This window comes from Rattus norvegicus, chromosome X (genome assembly GCF_021556685.1).
Source record: "Rattus norvegicus strain SHRSP/BbbUtx chromosome X, alternate assembly SHRSP_T2T, whole genome shotgun sequence".
Classification (NCBI taxonomy): Eukaryota; Metazoa; Chordata; class Mammalia; order Rodentia; family Muridae; genus Rattus; species Rattus norvegicus.
The window spans coordinates 43,036,336-43,061,376 of record NC_141554.1 but is presented as its reverse complement, the minus strand read 5'-3'; the positions used below and the strand labels follow the sequence as shown (position 1 = coordinate 43,061,376).

The window sequence follows — 25,041 nt, the reverse complement described above, 5'->3', positions numbered from 1 at the left end:
GGGCTGTCGTCAGCACCACTACACCCAATGTTGGAAAGCACAGGTGGAAGCCATGACCCGCCCGTGAGTTGTTAGGGCTAGCTGAGGATGTAGGATGGGACGTGAGCTCCTTGAAATGAATTGGTAACTGTGGATAATGTATGTTTATGCCCAGACCCAAGCCTATGGACCCAACCATCTCTAGCACTCACTAGATAAAGAAGAATAAAAAATTGAAAATTATGTTTTCTATTTATAGGAATGGATGGATTTTTAAAATCAGATGAGAGACAAAGATTAGCCAAAGAGAGACGAGAAGAAAGAGAAAAGTGTCTGGGTAAGTTGTATACTTTGACTACTGAAGTTCACAAAAGTAGAAAAGTAGAAATGAAGTAATATCATTTTGAAAGGTCCTTAGAAATCTGTGAATGACTGGAAAGAGAACTAGACAAGTCTAGAGACTTGAGTGTGAACTCACACAGTAACTTGCATGATCACAAAAACTGGAATTAATGAACAGTTCATTCACTCACAAAATATTGACCCTTCACTGTATTCTTGGCAGTATTCTTGGAGCTATGAACAACAGTTGCTGCCACTGGGGCTGGAGAAATGGTTCCATTGCTAAGAGTACTGACTGCCTTTAGAGAACACCAATTCAATTTCCAGAGCGCACAGCTCAGCTCACAGCTGTCTGTGACTCTATCCCCAGGGGATCCAGTATCCTCTTCTGGTGTCCTTAGGCATTGCACGTACATGATGTACACACACATGCAGACAAAACACCCAAACAAATAAATCAAGCAATTGCTTCTTCTGATCTGAGGAAGATTTGATGCCCTTAGGTATCCACTATGTGCACTAACCTTCTCTTTTAGGATATAGAAGGGCCATCCTCAAGAGAAATGATGAAATGGGCACTTATTTTCTGCGTTACAACAATATGCTCAGTTGAGAAAGGCTTCTCTTTTTTAACCTCTTGTTAGCTGTGGATACCACCACAGAGTTCTGTGAGTTAGGTACATGATAATTCCCTCATTGAACTGAGATGAAGAAGAAGCTGTTGGATTCTTGCTTGGTTTTCTGGGCAGTTCAGGCACTACCACCCCCAGAGAGCCTTTTTAAATAAAGGTAGAGGCTTCTTAGTAAATAGCTTGATGCAAAGACAAGACTTTGTATATTTTAATGCTTTGCTCAGATCACTGTGCATGCTCATTTAACATGATTTTGATTGAATGTACCCTTCAACTATCATTCTAGCCACTATATGGTTTAGCTATTGTGTACAAGTTTGGCTTAATCATAATAATAATAGCCATAACACCTATGGTGGAAGTACTTTTTATGTTTTACATGCATTGCATAATTTTCTTCACCATATTGTTACTGCCGCTGCATAACTGAGAAGGAAACCAAGCAGAGAGATAACATAGTTAACATTCCCCACAGCACCTAACGAGTGGCAGAGATTAACAGAACACCCAATCTCAATCACTGCATCCTGGGATTTGATCACATTATTGTTTCTGTGTTCTTGGTCTTAATCCAACCTGCACGAGGAGTACTTGGAATGACACTCTGCTCCCATTTCTCAGCTGCTCGGGAACAACAGATCTTAGAGAAACAGAAAAGAGCTAAGCTTCAGTATGAGAAACAAATTGAGGAGCGATGGAGAAAACTTGAGGAGCAGCGCCAGCGTGAGGATCAGAAGAGGGCAGCAGTGGAAGAAAAGAGGAAGCAGAAGCTCCGGGAAGAAGAGGTAAGGTCTTGGGAGCCTTCCACCCCAGCTAGCTCAGTAAGTCACATAGGGCAAAGTGTTGAGGGCATCTGGTGTACCCAAGTATCAGCTGTGAACAAGACCCACCCCCAATCTCGTCCTGGTGGCACAGTACGCCTTCTTTCAGCGCTGCAATACAGTGAGTTAGTGGAAGGAGCACTTGCACAGGAGCAGAGGAATTTTGCCATTTCATTCACGTTTGTTGTACAACCCAGGACAAAGTGATTGCATACTCTTGGCTCTGGCTTGCTTGTGTCTGCTGTGAGCAGTTGGATTCAGTGATTTCCAAGGCTTCTTACAAGTAAAACCTTTTCTGGCTAGATTAAGAGACACGGGGGGGGGGGGTCTTGTGGCTTGGGTTTCGTGTGATAGAAAATTAAGTACTATTATGTCAGGAGAATGTCCATGCTTCTGGAACAGACCAACACCAAAGCATATAAGAAGATGATCCTGTTATTTACTGCTGGAAATTCTATGTTTGAATACAAAGATGCTAGTGTATTTAAATTTTAATGTAGCTCCTTACTTTAATCATCCTTTCCAGTTACCTTTTGAAAAAGAAATGCAATTATCTGCATGGAGTCCATTATTACTAAGCTCTGGAAGTATATTTAGGAAGCATATTTGAATTATAGATTTTCTTAACAAGTATATTTTAAGGATGTAATTGTACTCTTGTATGAGGTGATGATCTTTTATTCATAAGGTATAATGACTCATCTTTTAGTATGAACAGTGTAGCAGTTTGTCAATTTCCAGCTCTATAGAATAAAGAGACTTTTGTATAAATTTAGTGTTTTTAATGTCTCTGAAAGCATATTACTATATATTGCCTTTTGTTTTATAATAAAATAACATTATAAGATAAAACAAAAATTAACAATAAGATTTGGACAAGACAGCAAACAGAAGGAAAGGATCCCAAGAGAAGTTTTTTTAAAAAAACAGATCAACTCACTCATACACTCAATAATTCCATAAAAATAATAAACTAGAAGCCACATGATATGTGCAGAGGACCCTGGTTTAGATCTTTGTAGGGTCTGTGCATGCTGTTTCAGTCTTTGAGTTCATATGAGTTTTGATCATGTTGATGATTTAGAGGGCCTTGTTTTCTTTCTCTGCCTCTCACTTTCTACTTTCTCTTCCATGGGTTTCCCTAACCTCAGAAGGGAAGGATTTGATAGAGGCATTGCATTTAGGGCTGAGTGTTTCAAGGTCTCTCACGCTCGGAATAATGTCTGGCTGTGGATTTCTTTTCTTTCTGTCAGCTATAGGAAGCATCTCTGATGAGTGCGAAACTGATCTATAAATAGAGCAGAGTGTCAGCAAGAGTAATGGTTTTTGCTATTTTTTTGTTGTTCTTCTGAACAGTATTATTTGGTTTTCTCCTAAATCCCTAGCCCATCTAGTCTCAGGTTCTTTGTCACCCAAGGAGTGTCAGGTATAGGTTCCAACTCAAGGAGTGGTCCTTAACTCAAGTCAGATATTGGTTGGTTAGTCCCACAAGCTTTGTGCCACCATTGTCCTAACATATTTTGCAGGCAAAACACCCTTTTGGAGCAAAAGGTTTGTGACTGGCTTGGTGTTTTATGTTTCTCTTCTGGTAACATGCAGGGTAGCTTTCTATACCAAAAACTTGGGATGGGGGAACTCTATTTAGGTAGTAGCTTGACTAATTCACGTTAAGTGTTTTGTGTAGGTGTTGTCTTCAGCAGTGGACCTTGCTGTCAGTTTGTAGAGAGCAACCTATAGTCTTGAAAACAGTTTGAGTTGTTTCAGAATTCCCAGGAGACCTCAACTGGAAGCTTTATTTGGTGATAAGAGGTGCCAGTTGGGACTCTGTCTTATCCATTATTTAGTTACTTCATTTAAAAGGCCTTCATTCGTGTGTGTGTGTGTGTGTGTGTATGTATGTATGTATGTATGTATGTATGTATGTATGTATATGAGAATGAAGCTTCTACTGTATTAGTTTAAGCTGTCTCTCCCATATTTTCACTCCTTCACCTTCCTCTATCCCTAATTAATTTTCCAATTCCACCCCACCCATCATCTATCCATAACTATCTCTTCTATTCCACATTACTAATGAGATCTATCTTTATCCCCATAGTCACATACTCTGTACCTAACCTCTGTGTTTCTACAGACTGTAGCTTGGTTATCATTGACTTAACAGCTGTTATCCACATACAAGTGAATATAGTCTTTCTGACTTTGGGATACTTCACTCAGGTTGATTTTGTTGTTGTTGTTGTTGTTGTTGTTGTTTTAAAATTTTATTTATTTTATGTATATGAGTACATTGTAGCTGTCTTCAGACACACCAGAAGAGGAGATGGGATCCCATTACAGATGGTTGTGAGCCACCATATGGTTGCTGTGATTTGAACTCAGGACCTCTGGAAGAACAGTCAGTGCTCTTACCCACTGAGCCATCTCCCTATCCCCCATGGTTGATTTCTTTCTAGTTCTATCCACTTACCTGTGAATTTCATAATTTCATAATTTTTGACTGTTAAGTAATATTCCATTGAGTAAATGTATCACATTTTCTTTATCCATCCTTCTTCAGGGACATTGTAGTGGTTTGAATATGTTTGGCCCAGGGAGTGGCACTATTAGGAGGTGTGACCTTGTTGGAGTAGATGTGACCTTGTTGGAGTAAGTGTGTAACTGGAAGTGGGCAATGAGATCCCCCTCTTAACCCCATGAGAGCCAGTGTTCTCCTGTTTGTCTTCAGAACAAGATGTAGAACTCTCACCTCCTCCTATGCCATGCCTGCTTGAAAGCTGCCATGCTCCTACCTTGATGATAATGAAGGATTGAACCTCTGAACCTGTAAGCCAGCTGCAATTAAATGTTGTTCTTTATAAGAGTTGCCTTGGTCATGGTGTTCTTTACAGCAATGGAAACCCTAAGACAGACATCTAAGTTGTTTTAGTTTCTGGTTATTATGAAGAGATCAGCAATGAGCATGGCTGAGCAAGTGTCTTTGCGATAGGATAAAGTGTTGTTTGGGGGTATGCCCAAGAGTGGTATAACCAGATCTTTAGAAAGATCAATTCCCAACTTTTGGAAGAACTACCACCATATTGATTTTTATAGTGTCTGTATAATCTACCGGCAGTGGAGGAGTGTTCCCCTTGCTCCACATCCTCACCAGCATGACCTGTCATCTGTGTTTTTGATCTGAGCCATTCTGATAGGCAAAAGATAGAATCTCAAAGCAGTTTTGATTTTTCAGTTCCCTGCTCATTAAGGATGTTGAACATTTCTTTAAATATTTCTCAGCCATTTGAGATTCTTCTGTTGGGAATTCTCTGTTTAGATCTGCATCCCAGTTTTAATTGGGTTAGTTGTTTTTCGATACCTAGTTTTTGAGTTCTTTCCATATTTCGGATATATGCCCTCTATTGGATCTGTAATTGGGAAAACTATTTTTGCATTGTATAGGCTGCCACTTTGTCTGAGTGACAATGTCCTTTGCTGTGCAGAAGCTCTTCAGTTTCATGGGGTCCTATTTATTAATTGTTGACCTTAGTGCCTGAGCTATCAATGTTCTCTTCAGAAAGTTGTCTCCTATGCTAATGTGTTAAGACACTTTCTCTTTTATCAGGTTCGGTGTATCTGCAGGTGTGTTGTTGTTGTTGTTGTTGTTGTTGTTGTTGTTGTTGTTGAGGTGTTGGATTCACTTGGACTTGAATTTTGTACAGGGTGATAAGTGTGGATCTATTTACATGCAGACATCCATTTTACCAGCACAAGTGTGTGTTTGTGAATTCTTTATCAAAAATCAGGTGTCTGGGGGTGTGTGGATTTATGTCTGGGTCTTCAATTTAATTCCATTGGTCAACCTGTCTGTTTTTGTGCCAAAACTATGCTTTTTTAAAACTACTGTAGCTGTGTTGTACAACTTGAAATCAGGGATGGTGATTTCTTCCACAGTTCTTTTATTATTAGGGATTGTTTCAGCTATTCTTGTGTGTGGTGTGTGTGTGTGTGTGTGTGTGTGTGTGTGTGTGTGTGTGTGTGTGTATGAGTTGGTTTTTATCCAGCTACTTTGCTGAAAGTTCTTATCAGCTGTAAGAATTACCTGGAGGTATTTTTAGGTTTATTAATGTATACTGTTATATCACATGCAAATAAAGATACTTTGACTTCTTCCTTTCTAATTCTTAAACCCCCTAATCTCCTTCCGTTGTCTTATTGCTCTAGCTAAGACTTTATATAGTATATTTAATAGATATGGAAAAAGTAGACAACCTTGTGTTATTCTCGATTTTAGGAAAATTTCTTTGAGTTTCTCTCCATTTAAATTGATGTTGGCCATGGACTCGTAAACTGTCTTTGTTATGCTGAGGTATGTCCCTTGTATCAGGAATTTGAACAGAACATTTATCATGAAGGGAAGTTAAACACTGTTCAAGGCCTTTTCTGCATCTAATGAGATGAATATGTGGTTTTTGTGTTTCAGTTTGTTTGTTTATATGGTGATTACACTTAGAGATTTATGTATATTGAACCATCCCTGCATCTCTGGGATGAAGACTACTCGATCATGGTAGATGATCTTTTGGATGTGTTCTTAGATTCATTTTGCAAGTATTTGAAAAAAATAGAATCCATGTTAATAAAGGAAATTGGTCTGTAATTCTCTTTCTTTTTTGGGTCCTTATGTAATTTGGGTATCAGGGTAACTGTAGCCTCATAAAATAAATTGGGCAATAGTCTTTTTGTTTTTATTTTGTGAAATAATTTAAAGAGTATTGGCATTAACTCTTTTTTTTCTGAAAATCTGGTAGGTTTCTATGCTAAAACCATCTGGCCCTGGGCATTTACGTGTTGGGAGACTTTTGATGAGTACTTCTACATCACTATGGATTATAGTCTATTTAAATTGCTTATCTGCTCTTAATTTAATGTTGGTAACTGGTATGTATTGAGAAAATTGCCTTTTTTTTTTTTTACATTTTTCAGTTTGGTGGAATTCAGGTTTAATGATGCTCTGGATTTGATTAGTCCTGTTACGTGGAGTTATGTTTCCTGTTTCATTTTGAATTTTGATTTTTTTTTTCAGAGCTGGGGACCGAACCCAGGGCCTTGTGCTTGCTAGGCAAGCGCTCTACCACTGAGCTAAATCCCCAACCCCGAATTTTGATTTTTTTAAAATTTCTCTGCCTTTTAGTTAATTTGGATAAGGGTTTGTCAGTCTTGCTGATTTTCTCAGAAAACTAACTTTTCACTTCTCATGTGTGTGTGTGTTGGTTTGGTTTTATTGATTTCAGCCCTGATTTTGATTATTTCTTCCAGGCTACTCCTTTTGGGTGTAAGCTCCTTTTTTTTCTTTTTGTTCTAGAGTTTTCATGTGTACTATTAAGTTACTAATATGAGAGCTCTCCATTTTTTTCTTTTTTTTCTTTTTTTCTCCATCTTTATTAAATTGGGTATTTCTTATTTACATTTTGATTGTTATTCCCTTTCCCGGTTTCCTGGCCAACATCCCTCCCCCTCCCCTCCCCCTCCCCCTCCCCCTTCCCTCCCCCTCTCTATGGGTGTTTCCCTCTCCATCCTCCCCCCATTACCACCCTCCCCCCAACAATCACATTCACTGGGGGTTCAGCCTTGGCAGGACCAAGGGCTTCCCCTTCCACTAGTGCTCTTACTAGGCTATTCTTTGCTACCTATGAAGTTGGAGTCCAGGGTCAGTCCATGTATAGTCTTTGGGTAGTGGCTTAGTCCCTGGAAACTCTGGTTGGTTGGCATTGTTGTTCATATGGGGTCTCAAGCCCCTTCAAGCTCTTCCAGTCCTTGATTCCAGTCTCTGATTCCTTCAACGGGTGTCTCAGTTCAGTGGTTCGCTGCTGGCATTCGCCTATGTATTTGCTCTATTCTGGCTGTGTCTCTCAGGAGAGATATACATCTGGTTCCTGTCAGCCTGCACCTCTTTGCTTCATCCATACTATCTAGTTTGGTGGCTGTATATGTATGGGCCACATGTGGGGCAGGGAGAGCTCTCCAATTTTTTTGTTTGTTTTTTTTTTGTTGTTGTTGTTTGTTTTTTGTTTTTTCTTCGGAGCTGGGGACCGAACCCAGGGCCTTGCGCTTCCTAGGCAAGCGCTCTACCACTGAGCTAAATCCCCAACCCTCTCCAATTTTTTTAATGTAGGCACTTAGCCTGTAAACTTTCCACTTAGAACCACTTTCATTCTGCCCCTTAATTTTGCTTTTCATTTTTATTGAATTCTTAAATAGTCTTTAAGTTCTTTATTTCTGTATTGAACCATTTTTCATTCAATAGTTGAATGTTGTTTCTTCTTTTTTTTTTTTTTTTCTTTTTTTCGGAGCTGGGGACTGAACCCAGGGCCTTGCGCTTGCTAGGCATGCGCTCTACCACTGAGCCAAATCCCCAACCCTGAATGTTGTTTCTGATGTTGATATCTCGCTTTAGTCTGTGGTGGTCTGATAGGATGAAGGGAGTTATTTCAGATTTGTTACATATCTGTTGAGGTTTGCTTTGTGTCTGAGCATACGCTCAATTTTTTAGAAAGTTCCTTGAGGTGCAGAGAAGATGAGTTATTCTTTTGTGTTTTGGTGAAATGTTCTGTAAATATATGTTAGGTCCATTTGGTTTATAACATCAGTTAGCTCCCTCTAGCATTTCTCTGTTTAGGTTTTGTTTTGATGGTCTGTCTATTGGTAAGAGCAGGGTATTAAATTTACCCACTATCAACGTGTTAGCATCAATATATGATTTAAGCTGTATAAGTGGTTTTTTAATGAACTTGGGTGTTCATAGATGTTAAGTATTACAGGGTCCTTTTGGTGAATTTTTCCTTTGATGAGTAATGTCTGTATTTGTGTTTTACTGCTGTGAAGAGACACCATGAGCACTACAACTCTTATAAAGGAAAACATTTAACTGGGGCTGGCTTACGGGTTCAGGGATTTACTCCAGTAGTGTCATGACTGTCAGGGAGCATGGTAGCTTGCAGGCAGACATGGCACTGAAAATTGTACAAAAGTGTCTCCTTGGCAAGAGAAGACAATGTGCCACACTGGATGTGGGTTGAGTATAGGAGAATTCAAAGCCCTCCTCTACAGGGACACACTTCCTCCCTCAAGGCCATGGCTACTGCAACAAGGCCACACATCCTAATAGTACTATCCCTATGGACCAACCATTTGAACACCTAAGTCTATAGGGCCATACCTAGTCAAACCACTATAGTTTCTTTCTCTATCTTTTCTGATGATTAGTTTTGCTTTGAAGTCTGTTTTATTAGATATTAAAATGGCTAAACCAGAAATATCTTTTTCCTTCCTTTTATCATGAGATAATTTCTATTCTTGCTCTTAAGGTGTTTCATGGAAGCAGCATCAGGATGGATTCTGTTTTCACATTCGTTCTGTTAGTCTGTGTCTCTTTATTGGGAAATTAAGATCACTGATGTTGAGAGGTATCAATGAGCAGTGTTTGTCGATTCCTATTGTTTTGGTGGTGGTGATGATTGATAGTGGTTGGTTGATTGGTTATGGTGTTGTTGAAGATGTGTGTGGGGTGGGTAGGTGGTCTAGGATGATTTGTTTCCTGTATTTTCCTGATTAGGGTGGTATTTTCCTTCTAGTGCCTTCTTTAAGACTGAATTTGTAGCTAGATGTTGCTTAAATTTGATTTTATCCTGAAATGTTTTTATTTTCTCTATGATGACTGAAAGTTTTCGGGGGTATAGTAGTCTGTGATGGCTACTGTCAGCTCTTATAGTCTGTAGCACATTTGTCTATGCATTTCTGGCTTTTAGAGACTTCATTGAGAAGTTAGGTGTAATTCTAATAGACCTGCCTTTCTGTGTTATTTATTCTTTTTCTCTTAAAACTTTCAATATTCTTTTTTCTGTATATTTAATGTTTTGGTTACTATATGGCATGACAAGGGTACTTTGTTTTATGGTCCAATCTATTTGGTGTTCTATATGCTGATAGGTACCTCCTTCTTTATGTTAGAGAAATTTTCTTCTATGAGTTTGTTGAAAATATTTTCTATGCCTTTGGCCTGGTTTTTTTTTTCTCCTTCCATCCTTATTATTCTTATATTTGGTCTTTTCATATTATCCCACTTTCTTGTATATTTTGTGCCAGTAGTTTTTTGGGTTTTGTTTTTTAAAAACATTTTCCTTGTCAGAGGTATCTATTTCTTCTATTGTGTCTTCAGTGTCTGAGATGCTTGCTTTGGTTTCTGCTATTCTGTTGGTGAGGCTTGCTTTTGAGGTTCCTGGGGTTTTTGTTTTGTTTTGTTTGCTTTTTGTTTTTGTTTTTTTTTGGGGGGGGTTGCTTTTTGTTTTTTAGGTTCTTACATTTTTTTTCTTTCCAGATTTCCCTCAGTTTGTGTTTTCCTTATTGATTCTATTTTGACTTTTGGGTCTTCTTGAACAGTTTTATTTATTTCCTTATACTGTTTGTGTTTTCATTTCTTTAAGGGATTCATTTATTTCATCTGTAAGAATCTCTATCCTTGTCATAAAGGCTATTTTAAGGTCTTTTACTTCAGCAATGTTGAAGTACTCAGGGCCTGCTGAGTAGGGTTGCTGGGCTTTAGTGGAGATTACTATCCTGACTGTGTTTTCATGTTGATATCTAGACATTTAGGATTGGGGGGAGGTGCTGATATCTGGTCTTGTCTTTGCTGGGTAGTTATTTCATACCTTGGTTTCTGTTGCCCTCTCTGAATTTTAGGAGAGAGTGGTGTCTGTGTGGTGCCTGATAGGAAATTTCTCTGGGATCCTGTTCAGTGTGATCACTGGGAATTTCAGGTAAAAGGTGTTTCTGGATATTAGGAGGTGACACCTAGGAATAGGCATGGGCTTAGGGGGGACCTGAAAGGGTTCACAGGAGGGAGAAAACCAGTGTGTTCCATCAGGATCTGCTTAGTTCACTGGGGATGAGGGTAGAGAGAGGAGAATCCACAACAGAAGGTCTGCCACAGAGCTGGCGAGGAGAATGGAGGACTAAACTTGGCGGAATGGAGAAAGAGGTGAAGATTTGCAGTTAGCCTACCGTTTACCTGGTGAGACTGGCTTTGTGGCAGGTGCTCTGCTGCAGAGCTGAGGATGAAGCTGGAGGATTGGATTTGGAGGAGCAGAGGGAGCTATGACGATTCCAGTCAGCCTACCTGCTTTCCCAGCCAGAGTCCACTTTCTCTTTTTTAATTTTAAAGAGGACATATGCGCATTGACCATGGATTGAAGCACACATTATGAGATCCACCTTTTCCAGCACCTTTGATGATTTATTTGTTTTTGTTAGCAGATAGACATATAAGCAAAACTATTATCTGTGGCTCACTGTTGCTAGCTTCAGTCTGATTGCTGTGGCTTCTACTCTCAGTTTATATACCTGATTTCTATCACTAAGCAACTTGTAGCTAGAGCAACCCCCTTCCAACTCTGTTTCCTTAGAACCAAAGGTACTGGGACTGAAGAAGATTACTTATAAATGTGCCTAGTACAGAATACTTGTTAGAAATGTGAGACTCTCTCCAGTTATTTTAGTTGACATTGGTGGAGGTAAAGTCAAAATAGAGCACCAGAAGATATGGAACAGTCTATGCACTATTAAAAAAAATAAATCATATCAAAATACAGGCTAAAGGTTCAGAAGTTCACATTTATTCTTTCTTTTATAGACATTTTGAGATTAACCTAGGATATATTAGTACATGTATCAATAAAAATTCCAAATAAAAATCCAAAAATGAAAACAAAACAAAATTCACATATGTCTGGTGTACTGGTCTGTAATCCTAGCTATTTAAGAGTTTACGACAGGAAGAGTAAAGGTTCAGGAGACATCTTGGCTATAGAACAAGTTCAAGGATAGCCTGAGCAATTTAGTGAGAATCTACCTCAAAGTAAATAGTTAAAGGCTGAGAGTATATATCAATGATAGAGCAGTTCTCTAACACATCTGTGTCCCTAGGTACAATCCTCAGTATTGGAAGGGGAAGCCAATGCATGAGAAGGTGTTTGGGTAATTTCAAATAGATTTATCCATTCTTAGCTTATATGTTTTTCATGAGTCACTGGACTTGCCCATTTTCTTCCCATCCTCCATTCCTTGATGACTTAGAGTTTGTCCCCTTTCTCCCTTACGTTCACATTTTAATTCTTGAAATCCTGCTGATTCAGGAAAAAGCCTGTAACTACTTCTCCCAGGAAAGAACACTATGCAGTATCATATTAGATGCTTCTCATGCTTCAGCACATCCTGCACTGTCACAAGGGTACACTTTGGAGGCAATTTCTGTGCATAATTTTTCTTTATAGAACATTAGTGTTAGAGGTACTTAATGTAATCAGTCTCATACTCCTTGTTAATTAAAGGATATTATGTTAGATGGTTAGTGCTGATACAGCCTAATCTGTAGTAGTTTAAACTCTGGATATTTTCTGATTCTGTACTTTCTTTTATCCTTAATATAATAGACGATATGCTCTGACCACTGGTCAACATGAGAACAACCTGAAAATGCTTTTCTTTTCTATTTTTCCTAGGAACAACATGGCACAGTTTTGGTAGGTCAGGTCTATGCTGAGAGATGGGTTTTCTAATGTTATGTAGCAACCCAGGGAAGGAGAAGCTTGCTTTTGTCACTTATGCCCACTCTCAGGGTCCCAGAGACCAAGGTGTAGCTTAGGAACTTTCTACACCTAGGGTAACCAGTTAGCCCCATCAGGTTAGTATACTGCTAATGCAAAGACTTAAATATTTTCATGAGTGATCTTTATGGACGTGGGATTGCTCCACACTGTGGAAGTTCTGTGGAAGTTCTGTGATCATCTCTGTTATTCTTTTTTTTTTTTTTTTTTTTCTTTTTTTCAGAGCTGGGGACCGAACCCAGGGCCTTGCAGTTGCTAGGCAAGCGCTCTACCACTGAGCTAAATCCCCAACCCCCATCTCTGTTATTCTTGAAGAGCTCAATGAAGGCTGTTTGAATGCTCAACCACACCTGGCTATAGAATCATTTTTAGGTTTTTTTTCCTCAGTACCAAGTTTAAGACCTTTTAGTCCTGTTCTGTCTCTTGCCAATCAAGAAAACACTTCATTGAAAAGATTACTCTTCTGATATAGGCCACTTTGCTTCTCTAGCATATTAGAAAGGGTTGAGGATTCTTACCTTTCTGGGTCTGACATTTTGAAGATCATTAGAGGTCTGTAAGCTCCTCTTTTCCCTTTTATCCATTCCCTTCATATTCCATGATGTCCATAATGTTGTTCTTCCTAACCTTATGTTAGGAGGTGGGTAGTCTCAGAAGTGGGTAGTCTCAGTATCCCTTAGTACCACCTTAGGGGGTTAGAAATGGCCAGAACCAAATAAAAAAATCCTGAAACAAAACCACCAATGATTTAGCTACATCAAGACCAGATTGTCTGGAATAACATTGTTTCTATCAAGCAAAACCAATACCTTGACTCTTAAAAGTCTTAACAATTGGCAGGACTATAGCAGTGGCAATAGTGAAGGGAGCCCATGTCCAGTATCCATTGAGACCCTGTCCTTGAACAAACTAATATTCTTGGTAGAAGTCACCTTCAAGTGACTTCCTATAGCATCTGATATGCCATGTACCTTCAGAATTTAAGTGATAGAACAAGTTCTTGCTACCTCAAGTTTTGGTGAACAATGCATTATTCTCATCTAATCTTTATTCAGTGTAGCTACTTGACTAATTGCCCAGAAGGTAGGATTTAGAAAAAGATCAACTCTTGATTCTTGTGCTAACACATAATTAAGAAAAGATTCTTTCAAAGAGTAGCTTCACCTCTTTAAGTTGGGTTGACCCATCTAAACTTCTCATACTGTCATTGCTCAGTAGCTAATAAGACTCACACTGGGTGCAGAACAAGAAATTTTTTAATTTACCCAAACAAAAACTTGACTGTCTATTCTTAGAGGGCTTGGTTAACTACCCGGCTACATATAGAAATCTGTAGAGAGGAGACATCTTGTGAAGAGCCCTTTCTTTTGTGGACCACTGTGGGCTTGAGTTCCATCCTCGAACATGTACAGAAGAAGCAGTAGAGAAGATAGAGCTTGTTCTCTCTGCCTGCTCCCTCTCCCCCTCCCTCCTCTTCCCTCTTCCCTCCTCTTCCTCTATCCCCTTTTCCTCTCCCTCTCCTTCCCCCTCCCTCTCTGCCACCTTTGACCACCAGACAACAGTGTCTAGATCATTCTGTACTACAGAACTTTTCTTGACTTTTATTTATTTATTTATTTATTTATTTAATTTATTTATTTATACATACTAATACTAGTTTCAGTTAACATAGAAAGAACATAATGGATTTCGTTTTCATATTTGCATATATATTATGGTGTTTTGGCAATATTTACTATCCTACTACCTTTTCCTACTTCTCCTTCCCCCAAATAGTCAGTTTTCTATTTTTGTGTTACATCTATGTATGTATGTATGTATGTATGTATGTATGTATAGTTTAATACAAATTCCTTATCTGAAAGATGTGATACTTTGAATCAGTCCTCCTTTACTTTTATGTCACATATGTTTACGAAATCATATGAATTTATATTTATATCTACTTTTCATGTATGAGAAAGAACATGGTACATGTCTGAGTCTGGCTTATTTTGCTCATCATGATCTTTAGTTCTAGCAAGTGACATAATTTCATTCTTCATTATGGCTAAATAAAACTCTATTGCCAGGGCTGGAGAGATTGCTTTGTGTTTAAGACAACCTATTGCTCTTGCAGAGGACTCATTACATTCCTAGCACCCATATGGTGCTTCATAACCATCTCTGGATTGCTCTTCTGGTCCCCATAGGCACCAAGCACAAACATAATACACTTGTATTCCTTCAGGAAAAACACTCATACACATAAAATAAAATAAAAAATTTAAAATCCATTGTATATAGAAACCACACATTTTAAATCATTTGCCTTTTAACTAATTTAATTTTTAAATTGGTATATAAATTATTGAGTTCCAGTATGGCACTTTTACAAATAGATTTTATTTTGATTTTTATTTATGTGTATGTGGAGGCCAGAAAAGGGCTTCAGATTCTCCTGGAGCTGGAGTGACAGGCACTTGTGCACCACCTGACCTGAGTTCTTGGAACCAGACCTAGCTCTTCTGCAAGAGCAATGTATACTCTAAAACACTGAGCCATCTCTTTTTTTTTTCTTTTTTTCGGAGCTGGGGACCGAACCCAGGGCCTTGTGCTTGCTAGGCAAGCGCTCTACCACTGAGCTAAATCCCCAACCCCGAGCCATCTCTTTAGATAGATTATGACACTTCCTTCCTTGCTCTAGGTGCTTTCCTTCTCCCAATTGCCACGTTTTCTTGACCTATTCATCTATTAATAGGAATGTAGGGTGGTTTCTATCTTGGCCATTGTAAGTACAGAAGCTGTAAACATGGCTATGCAAATATCTCTATGTTGTGGTGACATAGAGTAGTCCTTCAGGGATTTGTGCACCAGTGAAACAACTTGGTCATTCATATGGTTAATGTAGATTTATCTTTTTGAGGGATCTCCATTCTAACTTCATAGCTGCTGCACTCATTTTCATTTCCAGTAACTATGAAATTGGTGGAGTCCTTTCCCCAGCATTCATTTCCCAGCATTCATTGTCATTTATATTCTTAATGATAGTCAGTCCTCCTATGGTGAGATAGAGTTAAAAAAAAACAGCTTTATTTATTATTATACAGTGTTCTGCCTGCATGTATGCCTACAGGCCAGAAGAGGGTACCAGATCCCATTACAGATGGTTGTGAGCCACCATGTCGTTGCTGGGATTTGAACTCAGGACCTCTGGAAGAGCAATCAGTGCTGCAGTCAGTACTCATAACCACTGAGTAATCTCTCCAGCCCCTATAGTTCAGTTCTTGCTTAACATGTGGAAGGTCTTTAGTTCTAATCCCAAGTACTGCCAGAAATAAATATAAGAATGAACTACCACAGATTACTGAGAAATCCTAGGAATAAAATCTAAATCATTTAGGGGCAGGTTCTGATAACATCCACACTAAAGTTTGAAAGCCACTGTTTTAGCTGTTTTTGTTTTGTTTTTTTAATCATCCTTCAAATTCAGATTCCTTCAGCACTGGTAAAAGAATTAACTACCTTAAGTACTAGATCTAGTAATTAACCTTATATGACATGGTGACATAGATAATAGTATCTTCATTTTATAGGTGAGTAAATTAAAGGACAGAAATGTAAACTGGTTAGAGGGCTAAAAAGTGGATCACAAATCTACTCAGAGTCCAAAGGAACAAGCCCCCAGTGTTGTAATCTGGAGCCACTTGGGAAATTGAGGGTGGTTATCATGAATAGATTTTCTGAAGTTTTTTTTTCTTCCTAAGTTTCCTAGGGGGTATGTCTGGCTTTAGGAGAACAAGCAGTTCTTTATAATTCTGCCTTCTCAAAATTATAGCTGCTCAGTTATAAGGCTGGTTTCAGTGGTTTTGTTCTTTATCCCTTAGTCCTTCTGGTCCTTTTGACATGTAGAAAGTCTACCAAAACTCACCCTGAATTGAATTTATTCTAGGGTGCAGTACTTAAAACAAATTAGGCTGCTAGTTAAGTACATTTTGTTTAAATTCATCTAATAAAATACTATTTAGTCTAAGTCTCAAGTGACCATATTTCACTCATCTAGTGTTGTAAAGTTCTATTCCCTCCTAGTTCCAACAATTTTCTGGAAGACCACTATTGCTAGTCATCAGAATGTAATGGTTCAAGGTTGTCAGGATAGGACATCCACGAAATGTACAGTCATGATTGGAGAGTGCTTGACTCTGAACTAGAACACTAATGCTTAAGTCATGATTACTCAGTTCTTTCTGTCCTAAATCAATTTTTTGCCTGTTTTATAAGTCACCAAAAATTCTAGCTACATATTTTGGAGTCCAATAAGGTTAATCTACTCCCAGACCACTGCAATGTAATGACCACCCTTACCTTAGGCTTCTCTAGTAGAGGCAAGGGGGAAACTAGGATTTGCATTGTCATTGAGGTAGTGAAGGTGCAGAATTAGAACACCTTCAATTCACTGTCAAGGACAGCTTTATGAAAGTAACACGTTGGTTAATATGGATAATTTGATAAATCCTCTTTTAAGAGAGAAGCCTGGTAACGGTTTTTATTTTCTTATTAAAAATTACTTAGTCCCTGCCACCCACCCACCCCCACCTACACACATATACCTAACTGTAGCAAAGCATAGGTGTTTTATTTTCTGTACCTTTGTTAAATCTTGGAAGTATACAGTGTTTTCTTAAGAGTAACATGGGCAGAAAATTACTACAAAGTTAAAACAGTCCAAAGATGAAAATGGGGCTTTACAAAGTAGGTTTCAAAATCATATGCTTTCCTTAAAAGTTATACAAGGCTGAAAACTTTCAAATTATACTTTAATTTAAATTCCCTCAAATCGGAAATAGGTTATGCTTTCAATTAGTAAGGCTGTATTTCCAGCCACCAAACTTGATAAGATGGATGAAGCAAAGAAGTGCAGGCCGACAGGAACCGGATGTAGATCGCTCCTGAGAGACACAGCCAGAATACAGCAAATACAGAGGCGAATGCCAGCAGCAAACCACTGAACTGAGAACAGGACCCCCCGTTGAAGGAATCAGAGAAAGGACTGGAAGATCTTGAAGGGGCTTGAGACCCCATATGAACAACAATGCCAAGCAACCAGAGCTTCCAGGGACTAAGCCACTACCTAAAGACTATACATGGACTGATCCTGGACTCTGACCTCATAGGTAGCAATGAATATCCTAGTAAGAGCACCAGTGGAAGGGGAAGCCCTTGGTCCTGCCAAGGCTGAACCCCCAGTGAATGTGATTGTTGGGGGGAGGGCGGTAATGGGGGGAGGATGGGGGGGGGGAACACCCATACAGAAGGGGAGGTGGAGGGGTTAGGGTGATGTTGGCCTGGAAACCAGGAAAGGGAATAACAATTGAAATGTAAATAAGAAATACTCAAGTTAATAAAGATGAAAAAAAAAGAAAAAGAAAATTTATACTAAAAAAAAGAAAAGAAAAGAAAAAAAAAAGAAAGAAAGAAAGGCTGTATTTCGTACCAGGATCAAATTTCAGTTCTTATCCAGACTTGAAAGAGTTAATGCTTATTGAGCATTATTCATAAGCAAGTGGAGCTGGCATAGCAACAGTTTCTCCCCAGGGAGGAGAGGGGAGGGGACAGACCGGACAGGATGCAGTGTTCACAGTCTGTGGTTGGAGAACCCTTGGTAGCCTAGCTGTATTGTTTACTCTCCACCCCAGCTAAAAGCATTGGTGTAGTGAAGAGAGCACATGTGCCTGAGTTTTGGGATGCTGAGCACAGAAAGCCCCATTTGGTGACTCTTTCGGAGCACTAAGGCAGCAGCAGTGCAATGTGGCTGAGTGATTCACACTGTTTCTGTTAAAGTTCTGTGCCTTTTTAAAATTGGGCAGGAGCGTCTGGAAGCAATGATGCGCCGCTCCCTGGAGCGTACACAGCAGCTAGAGCTGAAGAAGAAGTGCTCATGGGCAGGATCAGCAGCTTCAGGGCCTGGAGGACGTGATGGTGAGTCTAATGCTATCTCTGCATTGCAGGGCCCTATGGGGATCACGGGCGTGACTGGATGTCTGCAAGATTGGAAGATCTGTGCGCAGCTTTTTTTCTTTTCTCTCTCTCTCTCTCTCTCTCTCTCTCTCTCTCTCTCTCTCTCTCTCTCTCTCTCTCTCTCTCTCTTTTGGAGCTGGGGACCGAACCCAGGGCATTGCGCTTGCTAGGCAAACGCTCTACCAGTGAGCTAAATCCCCAACCCCCTGTGCACAGCTTTAAAGACGCCTTTTTCCACTTTTTTTATTGGATATTTCTTTATTTACATTTCAAATGTTATTCCCTTTCCCAGTTCCCCGTCCATAAACCCCCTAACCCCTCCCCCTTCTCCTTCTATGAGGGTGTTCCCCACCCCACCCCTACAATGACAAAGGGCTTCTCCACCCATTGGTGCCCAACAAGGCCATCCTCTGCTACATATGCAGCTGGAGCCATGGGTCTGTCCGTGTGTACTCTTTGGGTAGTGGTTTAGTCCCTGGGAGCTCTGGTTGGTTGGTATTATTGAATGCTTAAACTGCTATGCTTCCTGAATGTGTATGCATTTCTCATAAAGGGGAGCTGTCATTCCTTTTGCTGTCCGATACGTGAAGCATGAATACTGGACTTTAGGGAAGAGGGAGAGAAAAGCAAAGAAAATAAACACAGAGCCTAGTAACCGAACTGAGCACACAAGTCCAAAAACAGTCTCATTTTAGGAAAGGGAAATGGCAGAAGGCACAGCCCCAGCTCTAGAAGTGCCTGGAAAAGCAGCAGTAGCTTCTAAGAAGGGCTGGGTGGTTTCCTTTTTTCCCATTTGTTGCCCTGGTTTTATTTTAAAGCAGCTTCTTTATTTCATTATCTAATTCATAATCATCTTTAAAATGTCAAAGGCCCAACTGACGGGTTATTACACTATCAGGCTGACTTCCCCGCTTTTCAGTGTCATGGTTTGTTTCCGAGCTAGCAGTACTCTGTTCAGGAGTTGTATACTCCCTCTTTCTGAGAGCACATGTGTAAATTACTGTCTCTTGACCTTATCATCTTGTGATTTTAACCATTTGACATGAATACACTTTTTTTTCTTTTCAAAAGGCAATAATTCATTTGTTACTTTTCTAATTTCTTTATTAAAAACTAAAATGCAGCAACAAATTGGAACTTTTTCTTTTACCTGTCTTTGCTCTGATTTTTTTTTCTGTGTAGGTGAATCAGAAAATACCCCACCCCTTCCTCTAACTTTAGCAGCCAGCATACCCCCTTCGGACACAGGGACCGCTACAGCTGCTGCCGAGTCCACCAACGGTATACACGAGCATCACCATGCCATAGTGTTCTGTGACATCTGTTCTGATCACCCTCCTCCATCACTATGTCTGTCTCAAGTGTGAAGTCACTCACAAGTGAAATCACTTTCACAATTGATTTCTTGGTCTGGCTTGTCATGACTTTTCCCCCTAAAGCTGTGGATGACATGCCCATATGTTTTTGTTCCTTTGTCACCACAGAGCTGCATGCTTTATATCTTAGTGTCCTGGACACATTTCATCCTCAGCTTGCTAACTTCTGCCTTTAAAAATCTCATCAGTATTTGACTTTTGTTCATTTAGATATTTAGCAGTCTCATTAGTCATCTTGTTTTACTTTTCAAGTAGCAAAGTACTTTTTTTTTACTTCTGGTGAAAAAACAAATCACAGAAATCACAGATTCTGAATAGAATACTTGGGCTTGGTTAATGTAATGAATTTCTGGAGAACTGTTTGAGAGGCCGTGGTAGGGAACTTATCAGTACTAACATGGAGAGTCTATGTAATCAGACAGTTTGGCTTTGTGCCAGACTCTATCTCTCTGTCTAAAAGTACAGTACATGGGAAATATAAACATGAAATTTTTCTATGGTCTACATTGAGACCACAGCCAGAAAAACTTTGTTTTCATTTAATAATGACTTTAGAAATAATGACTTTAGAATTTATTTGACTGGTAAACTGAAAATGAGATATAGAAGGGATGCAGTATTTATGAATAATATAGAGAGACATTTTAATAGTAGGAATAAATATCTTTGATTTCTCATATTCCTTTGACACAGAATATCCTTATTGGTAGTGCTAAGCAGCACAGATTTTACTGTAGAGGTTGAGACTTGGCCTTCCCCATAGTAAAGCTAGTAACAAGGTGAGGTGAGTGACTCAGACATACAACCTGTATGAATGTCAAAAATAGCAAGATGAGATAATATTTTAATGCTGAATTTGTAAAAATCAAACCACAGAATGATCCATGTTAAACAAAATAATGAATTGCCTTTTACTTACCCTCCCCTCCTCTCCCCTGCTTCCCCAGAGAACTCTTGGCGTTGCAAGCACTGGACTAAGCGACATCTCCAAGTCAGACATTGACTTTCTACACACAGTGCTGTGCCAAGCCAGTCAGAGTTGAGGCGAAAAGGGAGATCTGTGTACTTAATTTATTGCTTATTTTTCTAGAAAATTAAAGTATTGTTAAAAATTAAAGAGTAGGAGTGTTAAAATTTAAGACATCATTTTAAGTAAGAATTTTATAAAGTCTCAATTAAAATGTTATATCTTGATTTTTACCTTAATTTAAATTATTTAATATTGCTACTTGGTCAGCAGAATTGTCAGATATGAGGAATCTTCCCATTTGAAAACATGAGTTAAATTTTGAAAGTATTAGGAGTCAGCTTCCTTGATGGCAATGTATGTGTAGTGTGACTTGTGCCTCAGGTTCTAGCGTAGCTTCACGGGGCACTGTCGGTACTTCTTTTTTTTGGTTGTAATGATTTAATTTAGAAGCCAATCGAAAACAATGACTGAAACATAAAAACACCAAATCTAGGATTGGATGTTTAAATTCTTACTGTATACTGTTAAAGATTTGCAGAGGAGGCGTTTTGATGCTTTCTCTTAAAAATAGGAAGAAAATCTACAACTGCTAAAGTTAGTGCTACTTTCAACACAAACTCCTTGCATTACAAATTACATTCTTTTCCCAACCTGAGCCTCAGATAAACTTCAGGAAATATTCTGTTTCAGCACACATAGTTTTAGTCAAGATATTAGGTATTTCTAAGAACTGTTGTCCCTGGGTCTAGGTTACTTTTGTTTTTGTTTGATGTAGATATGTTTAAATGTCTCTGGACACAAGAAAATATTAGATGGGATTAACATGTTTTTAGCTGGGTATTTGAATGAGTTTGAACATTTAAATTAAAGAGAAGAGCACCGTGAAGACATTGCAAACCAGTGGCCACTGCAGCCTGGACATGTCCAGATTCAGCTAATGGAGGCAGTACGCTGGGCTGCAGTGGAATACCACCGAATATATGTGGATGAGAACAGGAAGGACACTTTGAGATAGGACTTCACAGACGACAGTGATAGAAAACCAATGTCTTTAATGCATTTCTCTACAGCATGTGACAAACTTTCAACATCAACCATGAATTTGCCAAAGCAGACGGAACCTCCTATGAGTAAACACCTGTCTTCATCCATCGTGGCAATATCTTATTCCCCAGACCGAGGCAAGTGAATGGGTAGACCTTGTCTCTCCAGTTTGCTTCTTTCTGGTTGAGCATCTTAACATTGCCTTTTCGGAAAATCTCCTTCTATAAATCTTACCACTGTCCTAACCACTATGGTTTGGTTTACAGGACTTTGGTGTTGTTCCATAAAGAAAGGTCATTATTAACTGATAGGAATTGATAGTCTTCTAATTTGCAAGAGCCTATTCCACAAGGCATAGAGGAGTTTTCTTTTTTAAAGCACCTGCTAGGTCAGTGATATAATATAATTGATTAGCTAGAGAATTGATTAGTCAGAGTTATCTGGAGGACTTGATAACAGAAAAAATAGGACTGTAAATTCATTCATGGTATATAGGCCTGCCTATTTTATAAATGAAAACAAAAATACAGAAGTAAGTGGATATTTTTTTTAAAGGTAAAACATGAACAAACTTTTAATGCAATATTTTGGGAGACAGTATATATAGAGGGACATCCACTACTTTCAGAACCTATGTGTTCTAATGAAGGCTTGGAAGAATCACTGGAGGCCTGAATTTTTGCCTTTTACTATATGTAGGTTAAGAGAGGTCTCTCCTTGTGTAACAAGACTATCGTAAAGCACAGATAAAGGGAAGTCAGGTACTAGAAGACTGTTGAGGTTGTCAGGTCATCACCAAGGGGTGAGCAAAGAAGAGGCTTGTGACTTGGAAGAGACTGCTGGACCTTGCTGGTTTTTACTCACTGGCATTGACTTTATCCTTACATCCCAGAGGCATGATGCATGTAATAGAGTTCCCAGAAGTGTCATCATGCTGCTTACTTCTGATGCCAATTTATGGGTAGCTACTCAAACATGGAAGGAAGGGTTTGAAGAGAAAATACTTAACACTTTGAACTCTATGGCTATTTGTTCAGGGAACATATTCCACATATTCATTAGACCACATGGTTATAGGTTGATCATAAATTCATTTTTTGTATTGATGAACATAAACATAAACATGACACTTCATGATTGACAACTGAATTATCTGCTTGTATGTGTATGCTAAATTGAAATTTTTTAATCTCCATAACTTTTACTAAGTAGCCATCTAAACAATATTCATTGTCATATATTATTAGATCCCTAAACCAAAACATTTTAGTTATTGGATTTTTTCTTTTTTTTTCTTTTTTCTTTTCTTCTTTCTTTCTTTCTTTTTTTTTGAGATTTTGTTGTTAATTTTGCTTTTCTTTTTGAGACAGCACCTCATTCTATGGCCAGGCTGGCCTTGAACTCCTAATATTACTACTTCCACTCCCATGTGCTAGGTGTAAATCATAACATCCAGGGGTCAATGAATTTTGTATCATGAATCCTACCTGATGTCTTCCATTAAAGCCAATAATTGGTTGGCTGTTATTTTTGTTCCATTGGTGTAATTTTGCCCTTACTTAAAGTAAATTAAAAGCATACTAAAACTTTTCAATTTTTTATTGAAAATACATTCTTCTCTCACACAATACAGTTCAACCATAATTACCCCTCCTTCTGTTTCTCTCAGCACCTCTCTACCTCTCCTCTTCCCTAGATCCACTCCCCCTCTGTTTCCTCTTTGGAAAAGAGCAGGACTCTAAGAAAATGAGTGTAAAATTAGTAAATTGGGCATGAACTTTGTTTTTCCAGTGCTATATGTATTTAGTAACTGAGTCCAAAAATATTTTGGAAGTGGGGTTAATTCTCTTCATCTAATACAGGTCACTGTGCTTATTTTTTGTTTGTTTTGCTTTATTTTGATTTTGAGATAGGTTCTTACTGTGTAGTCCAGGCTAGCATCAAACACAGGATTCTCCTACTTCAGTCCTCAGATGCTGTGATTATAGGTATGCACCATTACACACCTATAGCTCACCTGTGTAGCTCAGGTAAATTAGTGTGTTGAATTAATTCTGATGCCACAAGAGAATGAATGAACTCGTTTACAATCTTGAGTGATTTTATTTGTTCGATTTTACTGGAACAGACTCCAAAATCATCCTTTGTTAGAGTTATTTTTATTTCCACGGTTGTTCTGCCACCAGAACGTTAAATGCCATCATTTACTATCTTATTTAAACATTATTCTCTTTTATTTTAATTCTTTTTAAAAACTCAGTTTAATTCCATCCCTCAGCTCATTGCATGCACCTTAGTTCCATAGAAACCTTTCTTGTTTCCAAGACTGCTGACACCTACACAGCCTTCTTTAGCCAGCAACAGAAATACATACATGCTCTCTGAGCAGGCTAAGGTAAAAGAGTCCAAGCTGCAAAATCAAAGAAAATCCCTGAAACACTTTTCATCAGCCTTGGATTCATTCCTGAATTTTTGCATTTTGCTTCTCCTTTGCTGCCTTTATGAAATGCTTTCAATGGCTAATAGCATTTTCTGCCTGACAGTATTTTGCTGTTGCTTTTGTTTTAAAGCTGAATAATATATAGGTGAGTAAATTATTTTATGACTGGTGACATGTGAATCAAGTGGAAAATCAACTTGATAGACTGTGGAGGTTAGTAGAATTTTTTTAGGAAATTTTTTATTTTGGAACTAGCGTATATATCTTTCCCCTTGGAATTCCACAGCTACTACTCATGTTTGCTCATATATAAAGTGAAAGTATTTATTTATTGTAATGAAAGCCACATATTGTGGTGAATGCTTACAATGTTGGCTACTTAGTAAGCCAAAAGTTGGAAGATCATGAGTTTGAGACCAGTCTGTGCAAAATAGCATGACTATGTCTCAAAAATTTAATATTAAATTATGAGGGGCTGGAGAGATGGCTCAGTGGGTAAGAGCACTGACTGTTCTTCCAGAGGTCCTGAGTTCAAATCACAGCAACCATATGGTGGCTCACAACCATCTGTAATGGGATCCAATGTCCTCTTCTGGTGTGTCTGAAGACAGCTACAGTGTACTCACACACATAAAATAAATAAATCTTTTCTAAAAATTATGAGGATTAAAGGAGATCATAGTATAAATAAGGTAACATAGTAGTTGGCACAGTATAAAAGCTAAACAAATGTCTAGAGCCTTGCTACTCAAAACGTGATCCATGGACCAGTGATGGAAACTTTGTAGAAAGACCAGCTC

At 38.7% G+C, this 25,041-nt stretch overlaps 1 protein-coding gene across 6 annotated transcripts in view; it reads left to right on the top strand.

Moving 5' to 3' along the window:
- Map7d2 (MAP7 domain containing 2) overlaps positions 1 to 25,041 on the top strand; it is a 114,691-nt gene that overhangs the window by 44,258 nt on the left and 45,392 nt on the right. For 2 of the 6 annotated variants that reach the window (NM_001289778.2, XM_087600183.1), the window contains 5 exon segments: positions 239 to 316; positions 1,575 to 1,738; positions 18,261 to 18,372; positions 19,594 to 19,692; positions 21,828 to 21,938. In NM_001289778.2, the coding sequence (NP_001276707.1) occupies positions 239 to 316; positions 1,575 to 1,738; positions 18,261 to 18,372; positions 19,594 to 19,692; positions 21,828 to 21,938 (564 nt within the window). 6 annotated transcript variants of the gene reach the window in all.